The sequence below is a fragment of the Pleurodeles waltl genome, chromosome 3_1 (genome assembly GCF_031143425.1).
Source record: "Pleurodeles waltl isolate 20211129_DDA chromosome 3_1, aPleWal1.hap1.20221129, whole genome shotgun sequence".
NCBI lineage: Eukaryota > Metazoa > Chordata > Amphibia > Caudata > Salamandridae > Pleurodeles > Pleurodeles waltl.
The window spans coordinates 24,516,371-24,540,186 of NC_090440.1; the positions used below are offsets into that span (position 1 = coordinate 24,516,371).

At 44.3% G+C, this 23,816-nt stretch overlaps 1 protein-coding gene across 3 annotated transcripts in view; it reads right to left on the minus strand.

Moving 5' to 3' along the window:
• CRY2 (cryptochrome circadian regulator 2) overlaps positions 1-23,816 on the minus strand; it is a 377,643-nt gene that overhangs the window by 348,981 nt on the left and 4,846 nt on the right. For 2 of the 3 annotated variants that reach the window (XM_069221752.1, XM_069221753.1), the window contains exon 2: positions 18,064-18,172. In XM_069221752.1, coding sequence (XP_069077853.1) covers positions 18,064-18,172 — 109 coding nt within the window. Of the gene's footprint in view, positions 1-14,630; positions 14,688-18,063; positions 18,173-23,816 lie in introns of those variants that run through there. The other variant, XM_069221754.1, reaches the window with a different exon arrangement.

A 23,816-nucleotide genomic window follows, 5' to 3' on the forward strand; every position in this document is an offset into this window, starting at 1 on the left:
TTCTTCTTGTTGCAGGAATCTAATTTTCTAGGGTTCAGGGTAGCCCTTAAATACTAAATTTAAGGGCGTGTTTAGGTCTGGGGGGTTAGTAGCCAATGGCTACTAGCCCTGAGGGTGGGTACACCCTCTTTGTGCCTCCTCCCAAGGGGAGGGGGTCACAATCCTAACCCTATTGGGGGAATCCTCCATCTGCAAGATGGAGGATTTCTAAAAGTTAGAGTCACCTCAGCTCAGGACACCTTAGGGGCTGTCCTGACTGGCCAGTGACTCCTCCTTGTTGCTTTCTTTGTTCCCTCCAGCCTTGCCGCCAAAAGTGGGGGCCGTGGCCGGAGGGGGCGGGCAACTCCACTAAGCTGGAGTGCCCTGCTGGGCTGTGACAAAGGGGTGAGCCTTTGAGGCTCACCGCCAGGTGTTACAGCTCCTGCCTGGGGGAGGTGTTAGCATCTCCACCCAGTGCAGGCTTTGTTACTGGCCTCAGAGTGACAAAGGCACTCTCCCCATGGGGCCAGCAACATGTCTCTAGTGTGGCAGGCTGCTGGAACTAGTCAGCCTACACAGACAGTCGGTTAAGTTTCAGGGGGCACCTCTAAGGTGCCCTCTGGGGTGTATTTTGCAATAAAATGTACACTGGCATCAGTGTGCATTTATTGTGCTGAGAAGTTTGATACCAAACTTCCCAGTTTTCAGTGTAGCCATTATGGTGCTGTGGAGTTCGTGTTTGACAAACTCCCAGACCATATACTCTTATGGCTACCCTGCACTTACAATGTCTAAGGTTTTGTTTAGACACTGTAGGGGTACCATGCTCATGCACTGGTACCCTCACCTATGGTATAGTGCACCCTGCCTTAGGGCTGTAAGGCCTGCTAGAGGGGTGACTGACCTATACTTGCATAGGCAGTGAGAGGCTGGCATGGCACCCTGAGGGGAGTGCCATGTCGACTTACTCGTTTTGTTCTCACTAGCACACACAAGCTGGCAAGCAGGGTGTCTGTGCTGAGTGAGAGGTCTCCAGGGTGGCATAAGACATGCTGCAGCCCTTAGAGACCTTCCTTGGCATCAGGGCCCTTGGTACTAGAAGTACCAGTTACAAGGGACTTATCTGGATGCCAGGGTCTGCCAATTGTGGATACAAAAGTACAGGTTAGGGAAAGAACACTGGTGCTGGGGCCTGGTTAGCAGGCCTCAGCACACTTTCAATTGTAAACATAGCATCAGCAAGGGCAAAAAGTCAGGGGGCAACCATGCCAAGGAAGCATTTCCTTACACAACCCCCCCCCCCAAACGAAAGAGGATGAGACTAACCTTTCCCAAGAGAGTCTCCATTTTCTAAGTGGAAGAACCTGGAAAGGCCATCTGCATTGGCATGGGCAGTCCCAGGTCTGTGTTCCACTATAAAGTCCATTCCCTGTAGGGAGATGGACCACCTCAACAGTTTAGGATTTTCACCTTTCATTTGCATCAGCCATTTGAGAGGTCTGTGGTCAGTTTGAACTAGGAAGTGAGTCCCAAAGAGGTATGGTCTCAGCTTCTTCAGGGACCAAACCACAGCAAAGGCCTCCCTCTTAATGGCACTCCAACGCTGCTCCCTGGGGAGTAACCTCCTGCTAATGAAAGCAACAGGCTGGTCAAGGCCATCATCATTTGTTTGGGACAAAACTGCCCCTATCCCATGTTCAGAGGCATCTGTCTGCACAATGAACTGCTTAGAATAATCTGGAGCTTTTAGAACTGGTGCTGAGCACATTGCTTGTTTCAGGGTGTCAAAGGCCTGTTGGCATTCCACAGTCCAGTTCACTTTCTTGGGCATTTTCTTGGAGGTGAGTTCAGTGAGGGCTGTCACAATGGATCCATATCCCTTCACAAACCTCCTGTAATACCCAGTCAAGCCAAGGAATGCCCTGACTTGAGTCTGGGTTTTTGGAGCTACCCAGTCCAGAATAGTCTGGATCTTGGGTTGGAGTGGCTGAACTTGGCCTCCACCTACAAGGTGGCCCAAGTAAACCACAGTTCCCTGCCCTATCTGGCATTTGGATGCCTTGATAGAGAGGCCTGCAGATTGGTGATCCTGCCAGGTGGAGCTAAAGACAGCAATATCATCAAGATAAGCTGTGCTAAAGGCCTCCAAACCAGCAAGGACTTGATTCACCAACCTTTGGAAGGTGGCAGGGGCATTCTTTAAACCAAAGGGCATTACAGTAAACTGATAATGCCCATCAGGGGTGGAGAATGCTGTTTTCTCTTTTGCTCCAGGTGCCATTTTTATTTGCCAGTACCCTGCTGTCAAGTCAAAGGTACTTAAGAATTTGGCAGCACCTAATTTGTCTATGAGCTCATCAGCTCTAGGAATTGGATGAGCATCTGTCTTGGTGACAGAGTTGAGCCCTCTGTAGTCCACACAAAACCTCATCTCTTTCTTTCCATCTTTGGTGTGAGGTTTGGGGACTAAGACCACTGGGCTAGCCCAGGGGCTGTCAGAGCGCTCAATTACTCCCAATTCCAGCATCTTGTGGACTTCCACCTTGATGCTTTCCTTAACATGGTCAGACTGTCTAAAGATTTTGTTTTTGACAGGCATGCTGTCTCCTGTGTCCACATCATGGGTACACAGGTGTGTCTGACCAGGGGTTAAGGAGAAGAGTTCAGGAAACTGTTGTAGGACTCTCCCACAATCAGCTTGCTGTTGGCCAGAGAGGGTGTCTGAGTAGATCACCCCATCTACTGAGCCATCTTTTGGGTCTGATGATAGAAGATCAGGGAGAGGTTCACTCTCTGCCTCCTGATCCTCATCTGTTACCATCAACAGATTTACATCAGCCCTGTCATGGAAGAGCTTAAGGCGGTTCACATGGATCACCCTCTTGGGGCTCCTGCTTGTGCCCAGGTCCACCAGGTAGGTGACCTGACTCTTCCTTTCTAGCACTGGGTAAGGGCCACTCCATTTGTCCTGGAGTGCCCGGGGAGCCACAGGCTCCAGAACCCAGACTTTCTGCCCTGGTTGGAACTCAACCAGTGCAGCCTTTTGGTCATACCAAAACTTCTGGAGCTGTTGGCTGGCACTCTCCCCATGGGGCCAGCAACATGTCTCTAGTGTGGCAGGCTGCTGGAACTAGTCAGCCTACACAGACAGTCGGTTAAGTTTCAGGGGGCACCTCTAAGGTGCCCTCTGGGGTGTATTTTGCAATAAAATGTACACTGGCATCAGTGTGCATTTATTGTGCTGAGAAGTTTGATACCAAACTTCCCAGTTTTCAGTGTAGCCATTATGGTGCTGTGGAGTTCGTGTTTGACAAACTCCCAGACCATATACTCTTATGGCTACCCTGCACTTACAATGTCTAAGGTTTTGTTTAGACACTGTAGGGGTACCATGCTCATGCACTGGTACCCTCACCTATGGTATAGTGCACCCTGCCTTAGGGCTGTAAGGCCTGCTAGAGGGGTGACTGACCTATACTTGCATAGGCAGTGAGAGGCTGGCATGGCACCCTGAGGGGAGTGCCATGTCGACTTACTCGTTTTGTTCTCACTAGCACACACAAGCTGGCAAGCAGGGTGTCTGTGCTGAGTGAGAGGTCTCCAGGGTGGCATAAGACATGCTGCAGCCCTTAGAGACCTTCCTTGGCATCAGGGCCCTTGGTACTAGAAGTACCAGTTACAAGGGACTTATCTGGATGCCAGGGTCTGCCAATTGTGGATACAAAAGTACAGGTTAGGGAAAGAACACTGGTGCCGGGGCCTGGTTAGCAGGCCTCAGCACACTTTCAATTGTAAACATAGCATCAGCAAAGGCAAAAAGTCAGGGGGCAACCATGCCAAGGAGGCATTTCCTTACAGCATAGAAATCACATTTTGTGATTACCAAAATAGGAAATCGCAAATAAGGATTTCCAATTTCCGATTTAATAAGCACATGTACAAAGCATTTCCTAAATGCGAAATGGGCATTTAGGAAGTGCTATGACCATCAAATTCAATTCGAGGATGTGCAGAATCTAAAAAGGCACCCACAATGCATGTTTTGCAATGCCTTTAAGCATGCACTAACCCGAGAGCACAGGAGCGCTTTCAAGAGCACCACTTTTTTTACAACTTAAATTTAAGGAGGGCCTTATTCGCATAAGTAGGGAATGTTTTGCATTTCCAAAACTGTGATTTCTTATTAGGGAAATGCCTGGGTAGTAGTGGTTTTGCATTTCCTAAATTGCGATTTCCTAGCAATGACTTCGATTCCACATGAATTACTAATAGGAAATCGCATTTTCTTACATTCTGGTTTGCATTTCCTGAATAGAGATTTCTTAATATTCGCTATTTAGGGGATGCAAAATGGAACTGCAGCACAAATGGGCCTTAATCCCTCCTTGACTGTCACTCTGATGTTTGTTAGCTTTAAAGTTTGAAGTAAATCAAGTCAATCCATTTTAGAAATGGAAAAGATTAATATGGCTGCCTCCTTCGACCAGTTAAACAGAAAGAAGGACTTCTTCAGTCCTGCTCAGTCCCACTGCCACTGCCCAGATTGAATAAATATTAATTACCAATAGAATCTACTTCCAAATCTCACGAGAAGTGGAGGAATGAAGTATCTCCTCTGTTAAAGAGCACACAGTAGGTTTTACTGAAAGTGTTCACAAAAGCCCATATTGCAGCCGTGCCTGTTTTCACCAGACTAGCGTGTTTGACCAAATATCTGCCATTGTGATGATCAGATTCATTCGATCATTTCTAGTGTAACAAGAACTGCAAAACCTAACTCTAGGTATTTTGTAGTGAGTACTATTTGTACAGTTAAACAAACCACACCTATGTCAAATTTTACAAAAAGATCACTCTTGGTAGACAGTAAACCAACAGATGTTTGCAAAGCCTTGAATCGGTGGCACCATTGCAGAGATACAGCCCTGTCTGATCCCTAAGCCCTCTCTCTTTTTGTGCTTGGTAGCCCTATATTTAGAAGCATTAAGGGAAAGCTGCATGACCACCTACATGCATATCTTGTTTTCAAAGCATATGATTAAGACGGAGTCTGACTCTGATTAGGCAGGGGCTTGTTGTGTCTGATCTTCCCACCTCTTCAGGCCTTTAGATACTTTTGAAGACTCTGGACGTGCATCACATTCTGGTTCTGGTTTAACACCCAACTATCACCAGCGGCCCTTTTTCTGGAAGCCATATAATCACTTCATTGTGCCAACTGTCAAATAACTGTGTTATTGCCTCATGCAATGTCATTCTTTCTGTCCCTTGAACAAAACCAGATCAATTGATAGGAATTTCAGATTCATTTTTGTGCTGTTGGATCAAAAGCACACACTTTTACATCATATAATGCTGACCAGTTAGCATGTTTCATTATAATGTTGGGCTTTTTTGTCAGGAGACTAATAACTAAGGCACTGTCCCTGCCTCACCCGAAATACTTCTGCATCTAGTTTAACCTTCTCGATCTGTACTGGTGAGAGAGCCCCTATTAAGGATTTGCAATTTACTTGGCGAAAATGTGCAAGAGGTGAGCGCCAAAACCATTTCTTCTGATAACTTTGTGGGTACGAGGCCCTTGATTGAAACCAAACCAAAACACATTGGTAAAAGATATTGACATGTACAATGTCAATAGCTCTAACTGTCACAAATGCAAGACCTATTGCATTGCAAATGGTTGTCTTGCTTCTGACTGGTTTGCAGCAGCTTCTCACGTCATCAGCAAGAACTTCCTCTCTTCTTTCCTTTCAGTTGGCTGTTCCCTGGCGCTTGGACAAAGTACCCCGTCGGGTTAGTAGCCTGTGGCTGCCAGTTGGGTCCTTCCACTGGCGTACGCTTCAGAGGTGCCTTTTTTTTTTACTTTTGTACCCCACTCCATAAAGTGCATGTGTTTATCAAGAACTCGACCGAAGGCAACAGAGCTCTTTCCTTCAGCAAGACCATTTACACATTTGTCCTTGCTGTTAATTTCTTTAGAGCAAAGACTCTAAAGAAACTCGTAGGCAAGTTGGCTGTGAGTGTCTCGCTTCGAGATCCCTGCCCCTCATAACCCCATCCTCTTTCAACTCTGCCACCCTTTGACCCCTCTACCCCCCAACTAGGGGGAGCCTTGATTATTTTCTCCATTTATATAGGGTGACCAGGCGTCCTGGATTTCCCTGGACAGTGCAGTTTTTCAGAGGACTGTCCCATTGTCACAACGCTTTTGTTCATTTTACATAAATGTCCCGGTTTTTGGGGCATGAGTCAGGCCAATCTGCGAAAGCTTTTGTTAATTTGAAATAAATGTCGCGGTTTTTGGGACTAAGGTCAGGTCAGTCTGGGAAACAGAAGTGAAAGGTATGCTCTCCCTTCACATGCAGCTCTAGAGTCTTGAATACTTCTGCTGCCTGCGCTTGTGTGTGTGTATGTATATGAATATCTAAATTATATATGTGTGTGTATGTGTGTGTGTGTGTGTGTGTGTATATATATATATATATATATATACACACACACACACTTTTTTCAGGACAGGCCAGATATAAAAGTGAGACTAAAGGCTTTAGGCCTACTTTGATGTCTAACAGGGCAAAGACCCCATTGGTCTTTGCCCTGTTACTCCGGAGGAGACAGTGTGCGTGCACTCACGCTGTTGGGCCGCTGTTTCTACATCTATGGCTTCTGGCTCTCCGGCATCTTTTGTTATTCCGTGCGCATGCGTGTAGGTAAGCAGCGTTGCTTCTCCTGATGAAGCAGCTGACTAGGAAAAGCTGCTGTGGACCCTCAGTGCTGTAAGGTGGCTGACAGGAGTGGTAGGGTGCTGGGGTATTCGCACCCCTTGGTTTATGTGCAACCTACGCTCTGCTCCTGCTGCCATGAGCCAATAGTACGTCTGGTACCGCTTTAACGCCGCTCTTCCTATGTGAGAGATCAGAGGTGGCGAGGGTGTGATTGGACGTCATGAACCGCAACGCGCATACAGTTGCACCTGCACCATGTGCTACTTTTTATCACGCACTGGCGAACATGCTGCCTGGGTGTGACGTAGCTCCTGGCACACGACGCTTTATTTAAGTGCAGTGGTGTGCGTGATTCCGCCTCTACCGCTCCTGCCGCCGCACTGCGCCTTGAAGGTCAGTACTTGGAGCTGCCTCCTTCACGCCGCACAGCAGGGTCCAATGTGGGGCCAGTCTCCCACCTCGGAGCCCACCAGCATGTCGCTGGGATTCAACGAGGCATCGGGGAGGGAGTCTTCATTCGACTGGTTTCATTCAACAGAGGGTTTCAAAATTATAGATGAAGTCGGAAAAGAGGCCAAGAGTCTTAGCACAGAATGCATATAGTATCTGTTAGTGTTTATAAGCATATCTTTACTGTCGTATTTTTACTCTTTTTAATAGACAAATTGGAGCTTATCAGGTCCCGTTTGCTTTCTTTCATGTCCCAAACAGTACGTGCAGTCTTCGTTTACTGATATAAATCCAGGACTGCGATCTCCAGCGTGCGAGGGAAAGCACCCCGAATCCGCCGCTCTTGCGTGACACCCGGCAGTTTAAGACTTCGGCAGTCTTCTTACATAACAATGCATTCATTATGCACATTGTGTTTGCATTAGCCGAGGCCTGCCAGTGCCTGATGTCTCATCTGCTCAGTGATGAGGCCTTACATGCCCTCTGCAAGCAGAAACCAAGCAGGTCATTAGCTGCATTACTTCAAAGGCTGTTTCAGTACAGTAAACACACCTTCATTGAGACTCTCTTTCTGGGTATAGTTGCTAAACCAGATACAGGACAGGGTGTGCTATACACATGCACTGAAACACTGCACGTATTACAGATGGGGATCACAACATGTTTTTTGTCATAGATTTTAGAGAGGAATTCCATGCCAACTTTTTTACAAGTTGCACAGTTAAGCTGCTGTGCAACATGACAATTTCTTTAGAGCTGAGGCTGTAAAGAAACAGGTAGGCAAGTTGGCTGTGAGGCTCTCGCTTCGAGATCCCCCCGCCTCCTAACCCCACACCCTTTCAACTCTGCCACCCTTTGACCCCTCCTTTCCCCAACACAACAAAGTAAAAAAAAAAAAACTTTTTTTTAACTTAAAGCCATGTTACAATCAATCAATCAATCAATCAATCAATCAATCAATCACATTTATAAAGCGCGCTACTCACCCATAAGGGTCTCAAGGCGCTGGGGGGGAGGGGGTCAGTGCTCCAAGAGCCAGGTCTTGAGCTGCCTTCTGAAGGGGAGGTGTTCGGGTATGGCGCGAAGGTGACTGGGCAGGGAGTTCCAGGTCTTCGCTGCCAGAAAAGAGAAGGATTTTCCTCCGGCGGTGGTTTTGCGGATGCGGGGAACGGCTGCCAAGGCCTGACCGGTGGAGCGCAGAGTGCGCGGAGGGGTGTAGAAGGAGACGCGGGAGTTGATGAGTTTGGGTCCGAGGTTGTAGAGGGCTTTGTGTGCGTGGGTGAGGAGTCTGAAGGTGATCCTCTTGTTGACCGGGAGCCAATGGAGTTTTCTCAGGTGTCCGGAGATGTGGTGGTGGCGAGGTATGTCCAGGATGAGTCGTGCTGCGGCGTTCTGGATCCGTTGAAGTTTCCTCTGCAGCTTGGTGGTGATGCCGGCGTACAGAGTGTTCCCGTAGTCCAGGCGGCTGGTGACGAGGGCGTGGGTGACGGTCTTCCTGGTGTCGATGGGGATCCAGCGGAAGATCTTGTGGAGCATGCGGAGGGTGTTGAAGCACGCTGAGGTCACCGAGTTGACCTGTCTGGTCATCGAGAGGGAGGAGTCCAGGATGAAGCCGAGGTTGCGTGAGTGGTTGGTCGGTTGGGGAGTGCTGCCTAGGGCGGGGGGCCACCAGGAGTCGTCCCATGCGGAGGGGGTAGGGCCGAGGATGAGGACCTCCGTTTTATCTGTGTTCAGTTTCAGTCGGCTGTCTGTCATCCAGGTCGCTACTTCCTTCATGCCGTCGTGCAGTCTGGTCCTTGCTGATGTGTGGTTGTTGGTGAGGGATAAGATGAGCTGGGTGTCGTCGGCGTAGGATATGATGTCGAGTCCGTGTTTGCGTGCGATGTTTGCCAGGGGGGTCATGTAGACGTTGAATAGGGTGGGGCTGAGGGAGGATCCTTGGGGTACGCCGCAGATGATCTCCGTGGCTGCGGATCTGAAGCAACAACACAGCAACTCAACTACTGTGCACCATGTAAAAAACAATTAACAATGTCAGTAGGTTCCCCCTATGCTAAATCTGTTGCCTTTGTCATTGACCATGCCTTGCACTTTTTTTTATACATATATATTACCTAGTGGCAACCTAGTTTCCATAGGAACAGCGTTTTTCTTTTGCCTATAACTTTGGCGCCGCTTGACCAATCTTCACAAAATGTTCAAAACGTATACTTTGTTTTGTTCAGATTCTGGCCTGAAAGTTTTGGGGTGATCTGTGGGGCTGGGACTGAGAAAAAGGGGGGCGTCCCAAAATGTGTTTTCCCCATTCATTTTTCCATAGGACCTTTAGACACGCCTACAGCCCGAACCACTGAAAGGAACTATACCAAATTTATCACGAATCTAGATTCTGTTCAGCAGATTGCACTCTTTGTGGTTTGGTGGGAATCCGTTCAGTAGTTTCAGAGTAATGTAAGGACAAATAATATAGACATATAGGGACGTGGATCCTCCGCGGATCCAACTGTCCCCATGCTGATATATGATTGGCTGCCAACACTTCAACAAGGAAGTATTGCAGCCATCTTTATTTTTTATTTGCCCCCGGGTGGACCAGGTCCCAGGAGCATTTGAGGTTAATATAAGAGAGGGCGAACAGGGCCCCACTCCTTGGGCTTTAATAAGCCCCAGGGACCACCACCTCCCCAGGGCGATTGACCTAATGTGAACAGGGTGGCCATCCCACGGCGAATATACAAATATAAGCAGGGCTACGGGGCTCCCCCTCTGCCCTGGGGACCACAAAACCCTAAATATTTTACAATATTTTTAACTCGCGCCCTAGTGATTCATTACTACCACAAATTATGGCACTCATGATATCTTTGATAACATCATTGATAATAGCAATGTAATATTTGCAGTAAAATTTTGGCAAATAAATTGTGCATAGTGTGGGCATGAGTTATAGTTACTTGAGATAACTCTAACAGGTGAATTTCTATGGTTTAGTATGTTTAAAATGTGAGCCTAACTATAATGTCCCTGTAACCTCCGGACCAGCAACACGGTGACACAGGCACAGACGGCACCTCAGTCCAGTTCAATGAGATATAATTTTATTATTCTTCAGGTGTCTCCATATTGTTTCAAAAAAGTGCAAAACACGTAAAAAAAGAAAAACAAGCGACCTATGCGTTTCAGCTCATGCCTTCAACCGGGCCTCACAAAACATCCTACTTGGCTTCACAATGAACTCTATAGAGTCTTTTCTTCCTTTCAATGGCCCCAGGGTACTAGAGTTATAACCCCAGATATGCATTTTGTAAGATTGTGTCCACCATTTTTACTCCAAGTAATGATTCAAAACAATTTCCTGTTTCATTTTTTCTTCTTTTAACCGTCTAATGAATTCAACTTAAAGGAACATCACAGAATTTTGTAAAGCTCTCCCTGTAATTTCTTCACATTTCGTTCTCATGTTCCACATGCCTCCATATGATAATGCCGTACTTCGTGCAATACCATTTCTTTATTTCAATACCCCTCTATAACTATAGATTCTAAAATCCATTCTTACCAATTTTATATCCCTTCTCAGTAATCCTCTTCAAAACAGTCACAACTATTTCAAAATTCAATCCATTAGCATTATTACAAAGCCCTCAAACATTAATTCAAATTCCAATGATCATCTAAAAATTAGAAATACAGTAAAGAAACTCCAAATAATAAATGGAGATGCACAATGATGTTCATAAAAATTTAAATTAAAGTGCTCATGTGCATAATTTACTCATAAAGGTTATAGGTGATGGACTGATATATAAAATGGATTCATGTTTATCATTTCTTCAAAACAATCAATATACCATCCTAGACACCATACTTTACTATACAAATATTATTATATTAGTATTATTATTTGTAAAAAATAAATCTCTCATACAGTTAACATACTAGTTTTTATAAAGTTAGTCATTGAAGAGAATAGAAGTCAAAAAATAATGTTTTCTTTGAGAAAGTTTTTTTCAATTTGTCATATGGGTACAAGATGAAAAACTAATGTATGAGATTAATTGGTATCCATCATTTCCTCAAAACTATCAGTAATAGGTGTCCTAAACATCATACTTTACTGTATGAGATTACAAATATGAATCCACAATGATGTCTTTAAGAGCCCAAAATAAAGTGTCCATGTGTCAAAATATAATAATATCCTAGAGATAATGCTTTACTGTACGGGACTCCAAATATAACTCCACAATGATGTCTTTAGAAGCTCAAAATAAAATGTCCATGTATCATATTCTATATAGGGTTATGCCATGTACAGGAGTGGAGTAACGTGCCAATGTGTAAAAAATAAATTTCACATACAGTTACAGGCTAATATTTATAAAGCTAGTCATTGAAGAGAATATAAGTAACAAATTATGTTTTCTTTGAGAAAGGTTTTTTTCAATGTCATCTCTAAAATGTCTAAATCCTAAAAAGTATTCACAATTCTTCATCAGTTATATCAGGATACATTTATATCATATACCTCATCATAAATGTATATGGTTTTGTATGTTTAAAATGTGAGCCTAACTATAACGTCCCTGTAACCTTTGTTTATTTCAGTGAATATATACACATACACATACATATATATGTACTTTAGGTTACATTTCACACCAGCTCAGCTGCTCTGTAATATGTAAAAAAGCATTTTGGCAAAGCACGTAGGTGAAGCCTATTGGCTTTGCGAATAAATGCTTGTTCCTTCTGCTTATTGTGTACATCATTGGCAATGCTGATGCTGTACAGCATGTACAAAATGCAATGGTAGAGCCAATAGGTCTAAAAAAATAAGACTTATTTGGTTTGCCAATGATTGTTTTGGTTCCGTAGTGCCTAACATAAGACTGATTTGTAAAGTCGATCCACCTTTCTTCCTAAAACGGTTCACTTCGTCCTGCGATGCCTTTGCAACCAGATGGTGCAGATCATGCCTATCAGAACTGATTGATTGGATTCCTCACAGCAAAGAGCTGGAACAACCTACCCCTGCACCTCAGACAAAGCCCACTGCTCACCTTCTTCAGGAAGAACCTCAAGACACGGCTCTTTGAATGAGGTCTGCCTGCCCCCCAGCGCCTTTAGACCCTCATGGGTGAGTAGCTGCGCTATACAAAAACTGACTGATGTCTGAAATTCAAACATAACCCTGTCTCTGTTAGAATACATTTATATGTGAGCCTGTTTGTTTCTCAGCCAGTTTGTGTATCTGTCAGCACTCTTCTCAAGACCTCATACTTGCCACTTGTGACTTGGCCATAAAGTCTAACAGTGTGTCGGAAGCAGGTTTAAACTTTAACTTTGCATTTGAGGTGAAACTTAACCTATCTTCTGTCACTAAGCAGGTAGTCTCTGTCGTTATGGAGTGTTTATATACCTGCCCCTGCCGGTTTTTGTGTCACCTCCACTGAGCTAAATCCACTAAATCATTCCTTAATCCAAAGAGGTAAAATGAGCATTGATACCATTAACTTGTATTCTAATGCCACTTAATTGCAGAGCAGCATTATGGCACTTCTGTGGAGCCACTGAGCAATATAAAGAAATGCTTGGAAATTATTCTCTAGTATTTGCAGTGTGAGGAATTTAGTTGCCACCCTCTCCCCAAGAAAGGAAAATTGACACATGTACTCTATTCTCAGATGTAAAAGTTTAGTATTTATGTAATTAAACTAGCACCATTAAAAAGAAGGTTAAAAATGAAAATTAGAATTAGCAACTTTCTTTAATTTTCCATTTAACACACGGGCTATAAGAGCACCCCAATAAGGGACAGTGGTGTTATTCAAGTCAGCGGCAATCCTTTTATTGTCCTTAGAATTATGAATGGCTGAGTTGGCCCTGTGTAATGCAAAATATCACCCAACGATCACGCACGGAGATTACTGCATTTCTAAATTACATTCTTAGAGTACAGTGTTTTTTTGTGCAGATTTGGTTGCAAAATAAACAGCTGTGGGGTTCGGCAGGCACACTGAAAACTAGCTGCTTTTCATTCATTGAGGATATAAATGAAAGATAAATTAGAGTTTTAGTGTAAAAAGTGTCCAGAAGTGCAGTTATGTGTGAGAAATGTGTGGATATGTGTTCCTGGTAAGAAAGCTGAGCCCTTGGCCCTGAATATGTACACACTGACTTCTGTCTAGACCATGAGCTCTAGTGCAGTTAATGCCACATCAGCCTTTTATCTTTTCGGGTCGTTAATTGACAGTGCATATAACAACTGCTGCTATCGTCATTTACAGTGCACTGATGTCAGTCAATGAAATACCTAAATCTGCCATGTGGACTTGGCCTATACAAACAGTAACACCAAGGAGCACAACGGGAAGGCAAGCAACAGACCAATTAGCTTTATCAGTCAGTGTTGTTGGCACTTATTTGCTCTCGTTTAATTTTTCAGCACTGCATGAAATCTGATTTCGTATACATTTATTTTCCTGCCTGTCTCGCGCTGCGAACAGCATCTAGGGTGAAGAGCCGAAAGGGACTGCTTGCGCTTTGCAGACTACCTGTGGAAAATAAGTGACTGAAAGCAGGTCATGAATCTCCTGTTCATACATACGTACAGACAAGTAACAGATAAACCAAGTAAGAATAATGATGGAGCAAGCAACAGCGCAGGAGGGGCAAGTTTGATCAAGCAACAACGACAAGGGAAGAATAAAAACTGTTCCCCGACTGTCGCTTCCCTTGGCTCCTTCCTGGCCACACTCATTCACAATGATGGTAGTACGGGGCAGGAATGCTAAAACTACACCCCGAAGATGAAGAGGCAGAGTTTATGGCATCCACCTTGGTGCATGCAACACTTGCTCGCTTACTGGTGAGAATCTGAGGCAACAGTCAGTCTTTTCCCCCATACATTCCCCAAAGACACTCACATGCACAAACTCGTCAATCAAGGAAAACACCTTTGATTAAAAAGGCAAACATATTTTGTTAATGCCTGCAATATTCAAATTGTCACTTTGTAAATGACCATGAAAAACAAATCAGAATGGTGCTGAGGAAATCAGCGTTCAAGTCTTAAGTAAACAATTGAGAGAGTCTTGGTTGAGTCTCTCTGCCTTGAACTGCACACACTATAACATTTCCTGCTGCATCTTGCGAGTTCAGTGTAGCTGAACTTTCTAATTAGGCTGTCCATGCGCCAAATAACATTGTATTGTGCTAATCCGGTACAGTTAGGTAATTGAAAGGAAACCCGACACGGCCAACATGATGTGCAATGCTAAAAAACATGATCTTTCCTGCCCACCACTCATCCACCCAGTAACACCAAGTCCAGTTAACAAGAGCGTTCATACATTGTACGGCATGCTTCGATATCACGAGTCTGGCAATGTCAAGCTCTGCCCTAGTAAATAATGAGGCTCATATGTTAGCAAAATAGAAAACATGAACAGGTCCTTTCACCTCCCTTACCAGCTGGGCTTCTCTCCTTGCAAATCTGTAGAAAACGAGTGCAATCAAAAGCGTGTTTCAGACTGAAAGGCTAGAAATTAGAGGCTTAAGCATTTTTCCAAGCAAAGCTGCAGAGGGCGGTCATCTGACCCTGTTGGCTGGCAGCAATTCAGACAACATGTGTTATTCGAGAATTATGCATTGGAACCATGCACAGCCCAGCACACTACTTCCAGGAAGTCCCCCAATGGTGACATAAAGTGTTGCCGGGAGAATCAAAACTACACACAGAAGAAGTACGAGGAGGCATACCTTCCGCCGTACTTTAGCACCAATGGACCGTTAAATAAATCAAAAAACGTGTCGGAAGGGGTGAGGGACAGGGCGGGAGCAGCACGCACACTGGGGGGTTGGGGGGCATGGGAGGAGATGGGAGGGAGGAATGCTGTGTCAAAATGCGCACAGCAACGAGTGCCTAAACTGAACACTGCATACAGTAAGACAAGCACGAAAACAAAAAAAAATAGCCAAAAAACAGATAACAAAGCTAAGCGCACTCATACAGTACTTGGTCCCTGCTCCCTGAGAGGAAGGAAGGAGGGACAAAGAGGAGGGACTAACCACTAGCATGCAAGGATTTTTAAAGGACACTGAGACAAACAAATTAAATGGCTTGAAGCCCACAAAAGAAGTATATACTTAAGTATATACAAGAGGTCTTGAATTCTCCACCTAAAAAGGAGAGTGACTGGTGAAGCCTACAAATGGTAAGTAATCTGTGGCTCGTGGGCGGGATGGCCTTTTTAAGATTTAAAAAAAAAAAAAAAAAGGGCTTCCCAAGCACAGCACAAGTGATGTGCAGGCAAAACCGAAAAAAGCACCCTGTTGCAGATATAACATTTTGCATGCACACAGATGCATCATGAGTTATGCACGCACATGCGTCATAACACATGCACCTGATGAGAGCAGCATTTTTTTATTTACCAATCTCACATGGATTGTTAAATAAAAAAATGTTTAAAAAAATGCAAAAGTGCTTTAAGTTTTAATGCGGAAGTGCCAGCAGCAATTTGCTCACGGTCCATCAAAGGAAAAAATTAATTAAAAAAAACATATATGACCCTGGGAAGCTGACCACAGGGCAACGAATGATTAACCTCTTCACCTTTGAGAATGTAAAAAAAATTTTTTTTATAAGCAGGCGGTCATCCCATGGACCACTGCCTGCTCTTAAAAAAGAAAACGTCAAAGTTACATTTTTTTTTTAACACATCCCGTTTTCCTTTAATGACCTCAGCAGGGCAGCATCCCTGTGATGGCTAGGATTTCTAGTGGATCACAAATTGCGACCTACCTCATTAATTTTCATGCGGTAGGTCAATTTGCGAACCCATTAGGAATTGCTATTTTATAAAAACTTATTTTGTACATTAATAATTGCAATTTCCTTAATAGCGATAGTCCCTAAATTTTGCACATCTGTCACTTGGTCTGATATATATATATATATATATATATATATAGTCAACAAAAATTAGAACAACATAGATTCAATTATTTCTACCCAAAATGGATATAAATATTTCACTGCTAATAAACGGAGCTGAAAAGAAGAAAATATGAAAGTGTTTCATAGAAAGCATCAGACAGGAAACAAATATAGGAAAATCACTGAGCTCAATAAATAATATGATAATCTACTAGAATGTTTTTGAAAGAATACAATAATATATCTATATATGCAATGACAAGGATCCACTTCCATTCTCCAGGAGAACGGAGAACTGTCTGAAGGTACCTACTCATATCATATTCTGACGATTTTAGCTTTACCATGTCAGATTTTAGCAGTATTTATCAGGGGGGGCTTCTCCGATATGGCGGAGGAGTGTCGCCTCCGCCAGCAGCAGTAGCTGCAAACCTTTAAAAATAAAACAATATTAAGCAATGTTTATTATTGTTTTATTTTTAAAGGGGCAGTGCTTTTGGGGGATGACCGCCATGGAGGGGAAGTGAGTGCACAGAGCGCTCCCCTCAGTGCACACGTATGTTTGGCCGGCCATCTCGGGCAGGCCAAACACACATGCGCACAGGGCGTTATCCAACCCGGCACTCTGTTGCCGGGTTGGAGACAGCAGACCCAGGCTCCTTGTCTGCATTGGAGCGCCCAACCCGGGGCGCTCCAGCTAATCATAATAATGTTCTGAGCAGCGTCATGATTGGCCCCAGGGCAGGCTAGGAACCTGTGTCTGGAGTGCGGCGGTGAGCTTCAGGTAAGTTTAATTTTTTTTTTTTATTCCCCCCGCCACTTTGCCCAGTCGCCAACCGCGACTAGTACTTATGCAGACGATTTTAACCTGCCCCTTGGCAACACCTCTAATTCATTCTGTGCTGATTATAAAGAAATTGTTCAATCCAACTTGCTTGCTTAACTCGTACATTCAGCGATTAACAGAGCTGAGTATACTCTGCACTTATTATTACACTAGAGGAAATGATCTCATCTGTGTCAAGTACTCAGTGCTATTGCCAGACATCCATATGCTCGAATTCAATATTTTCAGCGCAGTTGGAACCATAACATCCAGTTAAGATTGAATGCTGGAAAAAGTCACACCAGAAGGTTTAGCACCAACCCTGCAAGCCGCTTTCTGTAACCTGCCAAGAGACAGGGAACCTTTTCCAAAATATCTCTTCTATCACGAGAAACTCATCCATCCCACGCACAGTAGCTCTTATCATAGTAAGAAAGGCTTGCAACAAATCTTACAAGTGGTTTAATGTGGAGCTTTGTGTTTTAGAAAACAAAACTAAAGGCACCAAACAAATTTGACATTGTTTCAACATGGAAACCACAAAGGCTTTCCCCACAAGTACTGCAGCGTTTGTCACTGTTGGCGATATCTGTGCTGTGCAGCTCTGGACAAGTGTCTCTAGACTGTTGTCCTTCACCAACATAAAGTGACATAACGGTTTAGTGGTGTTTGGAAATGCTGCTCACAATCTTTTCAAGTTAGGTATCAGCCCCAAAGTGCAAGTGCAATGGCAGGGGCGTGTCAGGCCCGTGGGAGGAGCCACTGCAATAATTTCAAGTAAATTAAAGTGCATGTCTTAGAATGCATCTGGGAGAAATGTGTGGTGGTATGCCAGGCTGTTTGCCACCCTGCCTCCTTAGATTGGCTCCTCTGACTACCAGCGTACACCTTTCCAGGTAAGACATGAAGCAGGACATACAGCTACCTGGCAACTGGTGACCAACTAACCAAATGGCTGCACCATCAAATGAATAGGAATTGGACATCAGTTATGCAAGGTCACATCACCCTAGAAATTATTGCTCTGCAATACCCAGGCCAAAAACGAGCTAAGCCAATCACAGGTGCCAATCACAAGTGAAAGCATGAGTTGCTGACTAAAAAAGAAGACGAAGCAGGAAGAGAATACTTCTTACCTTAAAAAGTCTGGGAAAGACATCTGCTGGCTGACCACGCACAACAAATAGGCGTGAATCAAGCTTTCTTAAGCTGTTGTCCAAGTCTTCCAGGGACTGGAGAAGAAACCTTTCAAACAGACAAAAAAAGTTATCAGAAAAGAAAAAACAGCTTATTACACAAAGGAACAGTAGTGAATAAAATTAAGGATTAAGGACTGAAGAGAGACAACTGACAAAAAGAAGATGACAGAGCCAGGTGGAGGTATAGTACAATGAATCTTTCACACATAAATTTCAGCTTCAACCCTGTAAATAATAAGGCACTTTTAGGCACAGCGTTAAAGGAGCCTGTATGGTACACATTAACATCGATTTTTCACACTGCAGAATACAGTGTCACTAATCATCTGGTATGTCCAACCAAACTATGAAGGCATTAACTAGAATAGGTAGCAAATATTCCAAACCCCTGGTGCTGTATTACAGTTCAGGTGCACTGCCCCTCTTTGGGCCTTGGCACACCCTTAACTAGGTGCACCGGGACCAAACAGGAAGGCTACACTCTATCACATATATTGCGCTAGCTACACGACAGCTGTGAACTTCCACTGCCCTGGGGGCAGTTGATACTGAAAGGCAGACCATCTGATTGAAGCAGCCAGCCCGCCTTTACAGCACAGGAGACAACCAGCCTGCACTTTGAAGTGAGACAGATATACTCCTACAGGTGGGTGCAGTGCATGACTGAACCTGCCTCCAAAGGATAAATCGAGGGGAGGCACTGGGACCCCCTTCAGAGGCGTCCTCAGGGGTGCACTAACTATGCATCAACTGTTTCCGCTACACAGTAAGCATGCCTCCTGGCAGTTTCTTTGCCTCTGCGCCATCTGTAATAAGGTGCGGGCAGAGAGGCAAAGTGTTTACCTCATAGGCATGGGGCACAGGCGCTAATGAGGACATGCCCCCTGAAGATAGAGCGCTCAAATTACAGAAGGGAGCATTCAAGCGTCTGAGGCCCCTTTATTAATACTACAGTGCCTGGAGGGGTGTGGAATTTAATAAAATATGTACTTGTCCATGGGACAGGTTGCTTCTTAAATCTACTTGGCTGGTAAAAAAATCTACTTGCCCCTTTGGTGCCATTTAGTGCAGCGACAAATTATGACAGCAATCTCTTTATTTCGGAGCTCTGATAATAGCCTCTCTGATTATGCCAGGGCTACTAAAATAGTTGTGTTTGAATACTTGCAATTTCGAGTCCTGCTTTAGCAATTTTCTTATTTTGCCACCTTTCCTCTGATCTACATACTGGGGCTGGAAGAAGCAGTAAGCAACAGGTCCAGGACAGGAATGCCTTTAAGTGTGCAAACCAACTAACTTGCATGTTTTTAGGATTTTCACCACCTCTTCTCTAATCTTTTCCCATAATGAGAAAGGTTGGAAACTTACTCCTGACAATGGCAGAAGTAGAAGTTCTTTCAGGGTTGGGGAAAAAAGTGGTTGGAGGGGAAGTGAACTTGTAAATTCTCAATAGATTTTCACATGAGCAACTCGGCACATGGATATTTACTGGCGCCAAGATACAGTTCACAAATATTTTCTAGAAGTCCGATTTCCTGGTCTACTTCAAGTTCTTGTGAATTCATGAAAGCAACTAATTCAAAGACATTTACCATTGGTGTTCTTTTGTGACTTCCTTTAAGCAAAGGGTCCCTCATTAGGTCTGGCGTTAACAAAGACATTTTGTTTTTATTAAACTTCTATTTCTCTATCTATCATCTGGCTTTACTGTGAGTGATTGCATTCGCTCTTCCACAAGGAGCACATCGGCACACAAAGTAGTTTTGTTCCGTGCCAGGAACAACTGTGGCAATCAGTGGCTTAATGAATCTGGAGGGGGGCCCTGCAAAGAACATGGAGGGCCCCCCTCCAGTCTCACTCAGGGCAGGTGCTGTGCTGAGGGGGGGCCTTTGAGGGAGGCTGCAGGGCCTTTGTTATGCCACTGGTGGCAATGTGTGCTTTTTGAGACCAAAAACGCTTTTTTTCTTTTGCCAGTGCTTGTTACAATGGTGAGGGCCTGGCAGCTCCCACAACAATAAAGTGTTACAAAAGCCATGTCAAAACAAGAAACGCATTGACGAAACCAAAAGGCACACAAAATGTTTTGGATCGGTTGGCTTTGCCAGTGCTTGTTTATTTTCATGCTTCTCATAATCTTGTTGAAAATGGTTACATTTATTTTTTCCATTAGGAATATTTTTTAGAAATACTACGCTTCAAGGAATTAGCACTCAAAATGTCCTACTTGCATTTTTTTCTGAACATTTTATTTTGAAAGCAAAGAATCATAACTCTTACAAGCTTCTGCAAATATTTGCATCTAATCAGAGAGCATTGTGGGAGCATTATACTTAGCCTCATTTTGTTAAACTTTTCAAACATGTGTACACTTTTTCTTTTACTGGAATCACTGCCAGTAGTGCAGTATGACCTTAAAATGTTTATTTACAGTGCTCACTTGAATAATGACGACTTTTCATTAATGAACCATAAATACAAGTTCCAACAGCATTAACAAATTGACACACATATTACCTCTACTGCAAACAGTTCACTTCTCTGTAAACTGGCAGCCAAAGGGTTTGTGCTGCAGGGGGTTGGGCCTACTTGTCCCAAGGACAAAATAAACATGGAAACTTGTTGCCCTTGACCTCAGACAATATGTCCCTGTGTCAGGCGATAGGAATTCCACATCCCTGTGAGGATGGTGGCACCAAAGCTCTTTACACACCTAGGGCACTGTACCTAATATGGCCCCTGGGCCCATATTATGTTAAGGGAGCAAAAGGAGCACTTTCTTGGTCTGCACTGCAGCGCATATTTAACAAGGTGAGTGTTCCCAGTTACCATCAACATGCTACCACCAGGGCAGCCACAAACTTGTGCCTGACCTGAATGTAGTGCATTACTGAAAGACAGAGCAGCTGCTTGAAGCAGCCACTCTGACATTCACTGTGCAGGCAGCACCTGCTGGCACTTTAAAGGGGGGACAGCCCCCTCCAGATGGGTACAGTTAGTGACTACACCCGTTTGCATGTTATGTTAGTTTTGTAAAGCGCATAGATGCCCAGACAATAGTACTTCCCAGTGCTAGTCCCAAGACAACATACATGCAAGACGAGCTGCAAGAGGGCAAAGCAAAGTACCCTTAGATCTTTCAAGAGGAGAAAGCCAGGTCTTCAAGTCTTTCCTGAAAGACATATGGTTCTGGATATTCCTAATAGCAAAAGAATTCCAAAGACAAGAAGCTTTTACATGGAATGAGCGGCCACCGGCTCGTGCTCTCTCAAACCAGGGAACAGCGGCCAGTTTAAGATTGGCTGACGGCAGAGGTCACGGCGGTTTGTATAGGGTCAGCATACTCGCTAGAATAGGAGCCCCCTGTGAGGATAAGATTTTATGAGAGGTGCACAGTGCTTTAAACTGCACCTACTTCTCCACCTGAAGCCAGTGCAGTTTATAAAGCAGCCCAAAAGCTGAACAAAACTTTGGGAGAGAAAACAGCAGCCTGGCTGCAGCATTTTGGACACGCTGATGTCTACGGACTATTACTTTACTAGCACCTAGGTAGAAAATGTTACAGTAGTCCAGGTGCAATAGAAATGCTGCCTGCACAAAAATCTGATGGATGCCAGAGTCGAAAAAAACAAGAATGGGTTTAAGAGCCCAAAACATATACCTGCCTTTACTTTCCCCTTTGCTTCAAAAGTAAAATTACTGTCCATCCATACACCAAGATTTTTTACATTGGTCCATGGTAATGGAGGAGACCCCAGAGAAGGGGGCCACCAGTGACTGTCCCAAAAAAGGGGATCTGTTCTTAATCTCATGATTTCTGTTTTGTTACCATTTAGATGTAGACAGTTGGTGTCCATCCACTCTGCCATAGCAAGCATACCTCTCCACCTAGACCTAGAATTATCGGAGAAAGAGAGCACAAGCTGAATGTGAATGTCATCTGCATAAGACACCAGCGTGAGTACCAAGACACTCAACACCTGTGCTAGAGGTTGATTATACAAGTTAAACATGTGGATGTTTGAGGGGGCCATGGGACCTCCCGTTACCACCACCAGAGGGCTGCTCTCAGAGGTGCAGTGACTGTGTGCCACCTTTTTGTGACACACAGTCAGTACACATCCCACAGGACTTTTGGGCTCCTTGCTCTCATCCATAATATGACATAGCCACAGTGTCAAACTTTTTCTCTCATTTGCGTGAGACAATTTGAATTTCAAGTGAGGGAACACCCGCTTAAAATTAGTCCGACGCTATTGGAATTACAGAAGGGACCACACAAACGTCTGTGCCCCAATGGCACAGAAAACGGGTGCAAATGCCAGTTGAGCCCCCAGGGCACTGTCTGTGATGTGATCCCTCGTGTCTGGAACTGACAGGTACATGGCGTCCAGGGAGAGATGCTCCAGGGTTATGTCCTTGTTTACTTGGTACTGGGGGTGGCTTAAAGTCAGCAGAAAATCTAAGACTGTCATTACATTACTTGCACGACAGAGATATTTGGGGGTGACCCTCTTTTATGTGCGATGGTAACAAAGTTGTCTCGTACACTATGTGGTCTTACACTCTCAAAAGCTCACTTTAGTGACAAGAATACAAATACAATGAAGGGAAAAAAAGAGGCTGTACTGAATGCAAATTGAGATATACTAACCAATGAAGACAAAGGTTAGACCAAAAAAAACATCTAAACCCTTTCATATTAAGGCTTGCAACATTAACACCAGAAAAGGTACTCAAGCCCTTAACTAGGTCAAGTTGTATCACGACATGGAGTGATTTTTGGTACTGCTTCCACTTTTCATTTTAACTACTTGTTTAATAAACTCCATTTCCACCACTAAACCTGTCTCTCAGATGTCCTGTTCCTAGTATAAAACCTGTCTTCATTTTTTTTCATTCTTTCAACTCATTTCCCTGGATTTCACTTCACACGTTCATGCCTTTCTCCTCTATGTCATTCCAAGCAATTGGTGGCATTTCGTCCATTTCTCTCCACTCCTTCCATTATTCTTGTCACCATAATGCAGAGTCCGGTCTTCACTTACATTTTTATTTGATGTCTGTTGATATCAGCCTTTTAAAGTGTATGTGGCTTAGGTGTGTAGACTCTCAAATCAGCTTATCACCATAAGCACAATAAATGAATCCTCTTTGATTGTCCACACCTCTGGGCAACCCCGTTTGAGCTGGCTATTTGTAAAGTTTCTCATAATTTGTTCTCCTCTGGTGATGCTTTTAGTTCAGCACATTAGTTAGGTCACGCCTAGCAGGGGGCATATGTGATGTTTGTTCCATGGCATACTGTGGCTTACCAAGAACATGGAGGGGCTCGAAGCTCACCCACTGCTTACCATTAGTTGATTTTCCTTGCCACTGTTTGTCCCTCCCATGCAGCATTGCTTTTTTAACATTGCTATGACTGGCCGGCTGGCATCTCTGCTTCAGTTGCTTGCTTTTCAAGCACTACTTTTTTCTTAGGTGTTGAGCACTCCGTGAGAGTGCATGTGTTTTCGAGCCGTCTCCCTCGTGTACTTCTTTCCCCTGGGTTGCTCTCTGTCACCTCCTCCCTGTTGTGCTCTCCTGTGTGCATCTCCCCATTGTCTCCTCCCACCCGTGTCCTCTGTGTTCCTTCCTCGTCACTGTTACTTACCTGTCCCCCCTGCTCACTCCGTGATTCTTTGGTGCCCATC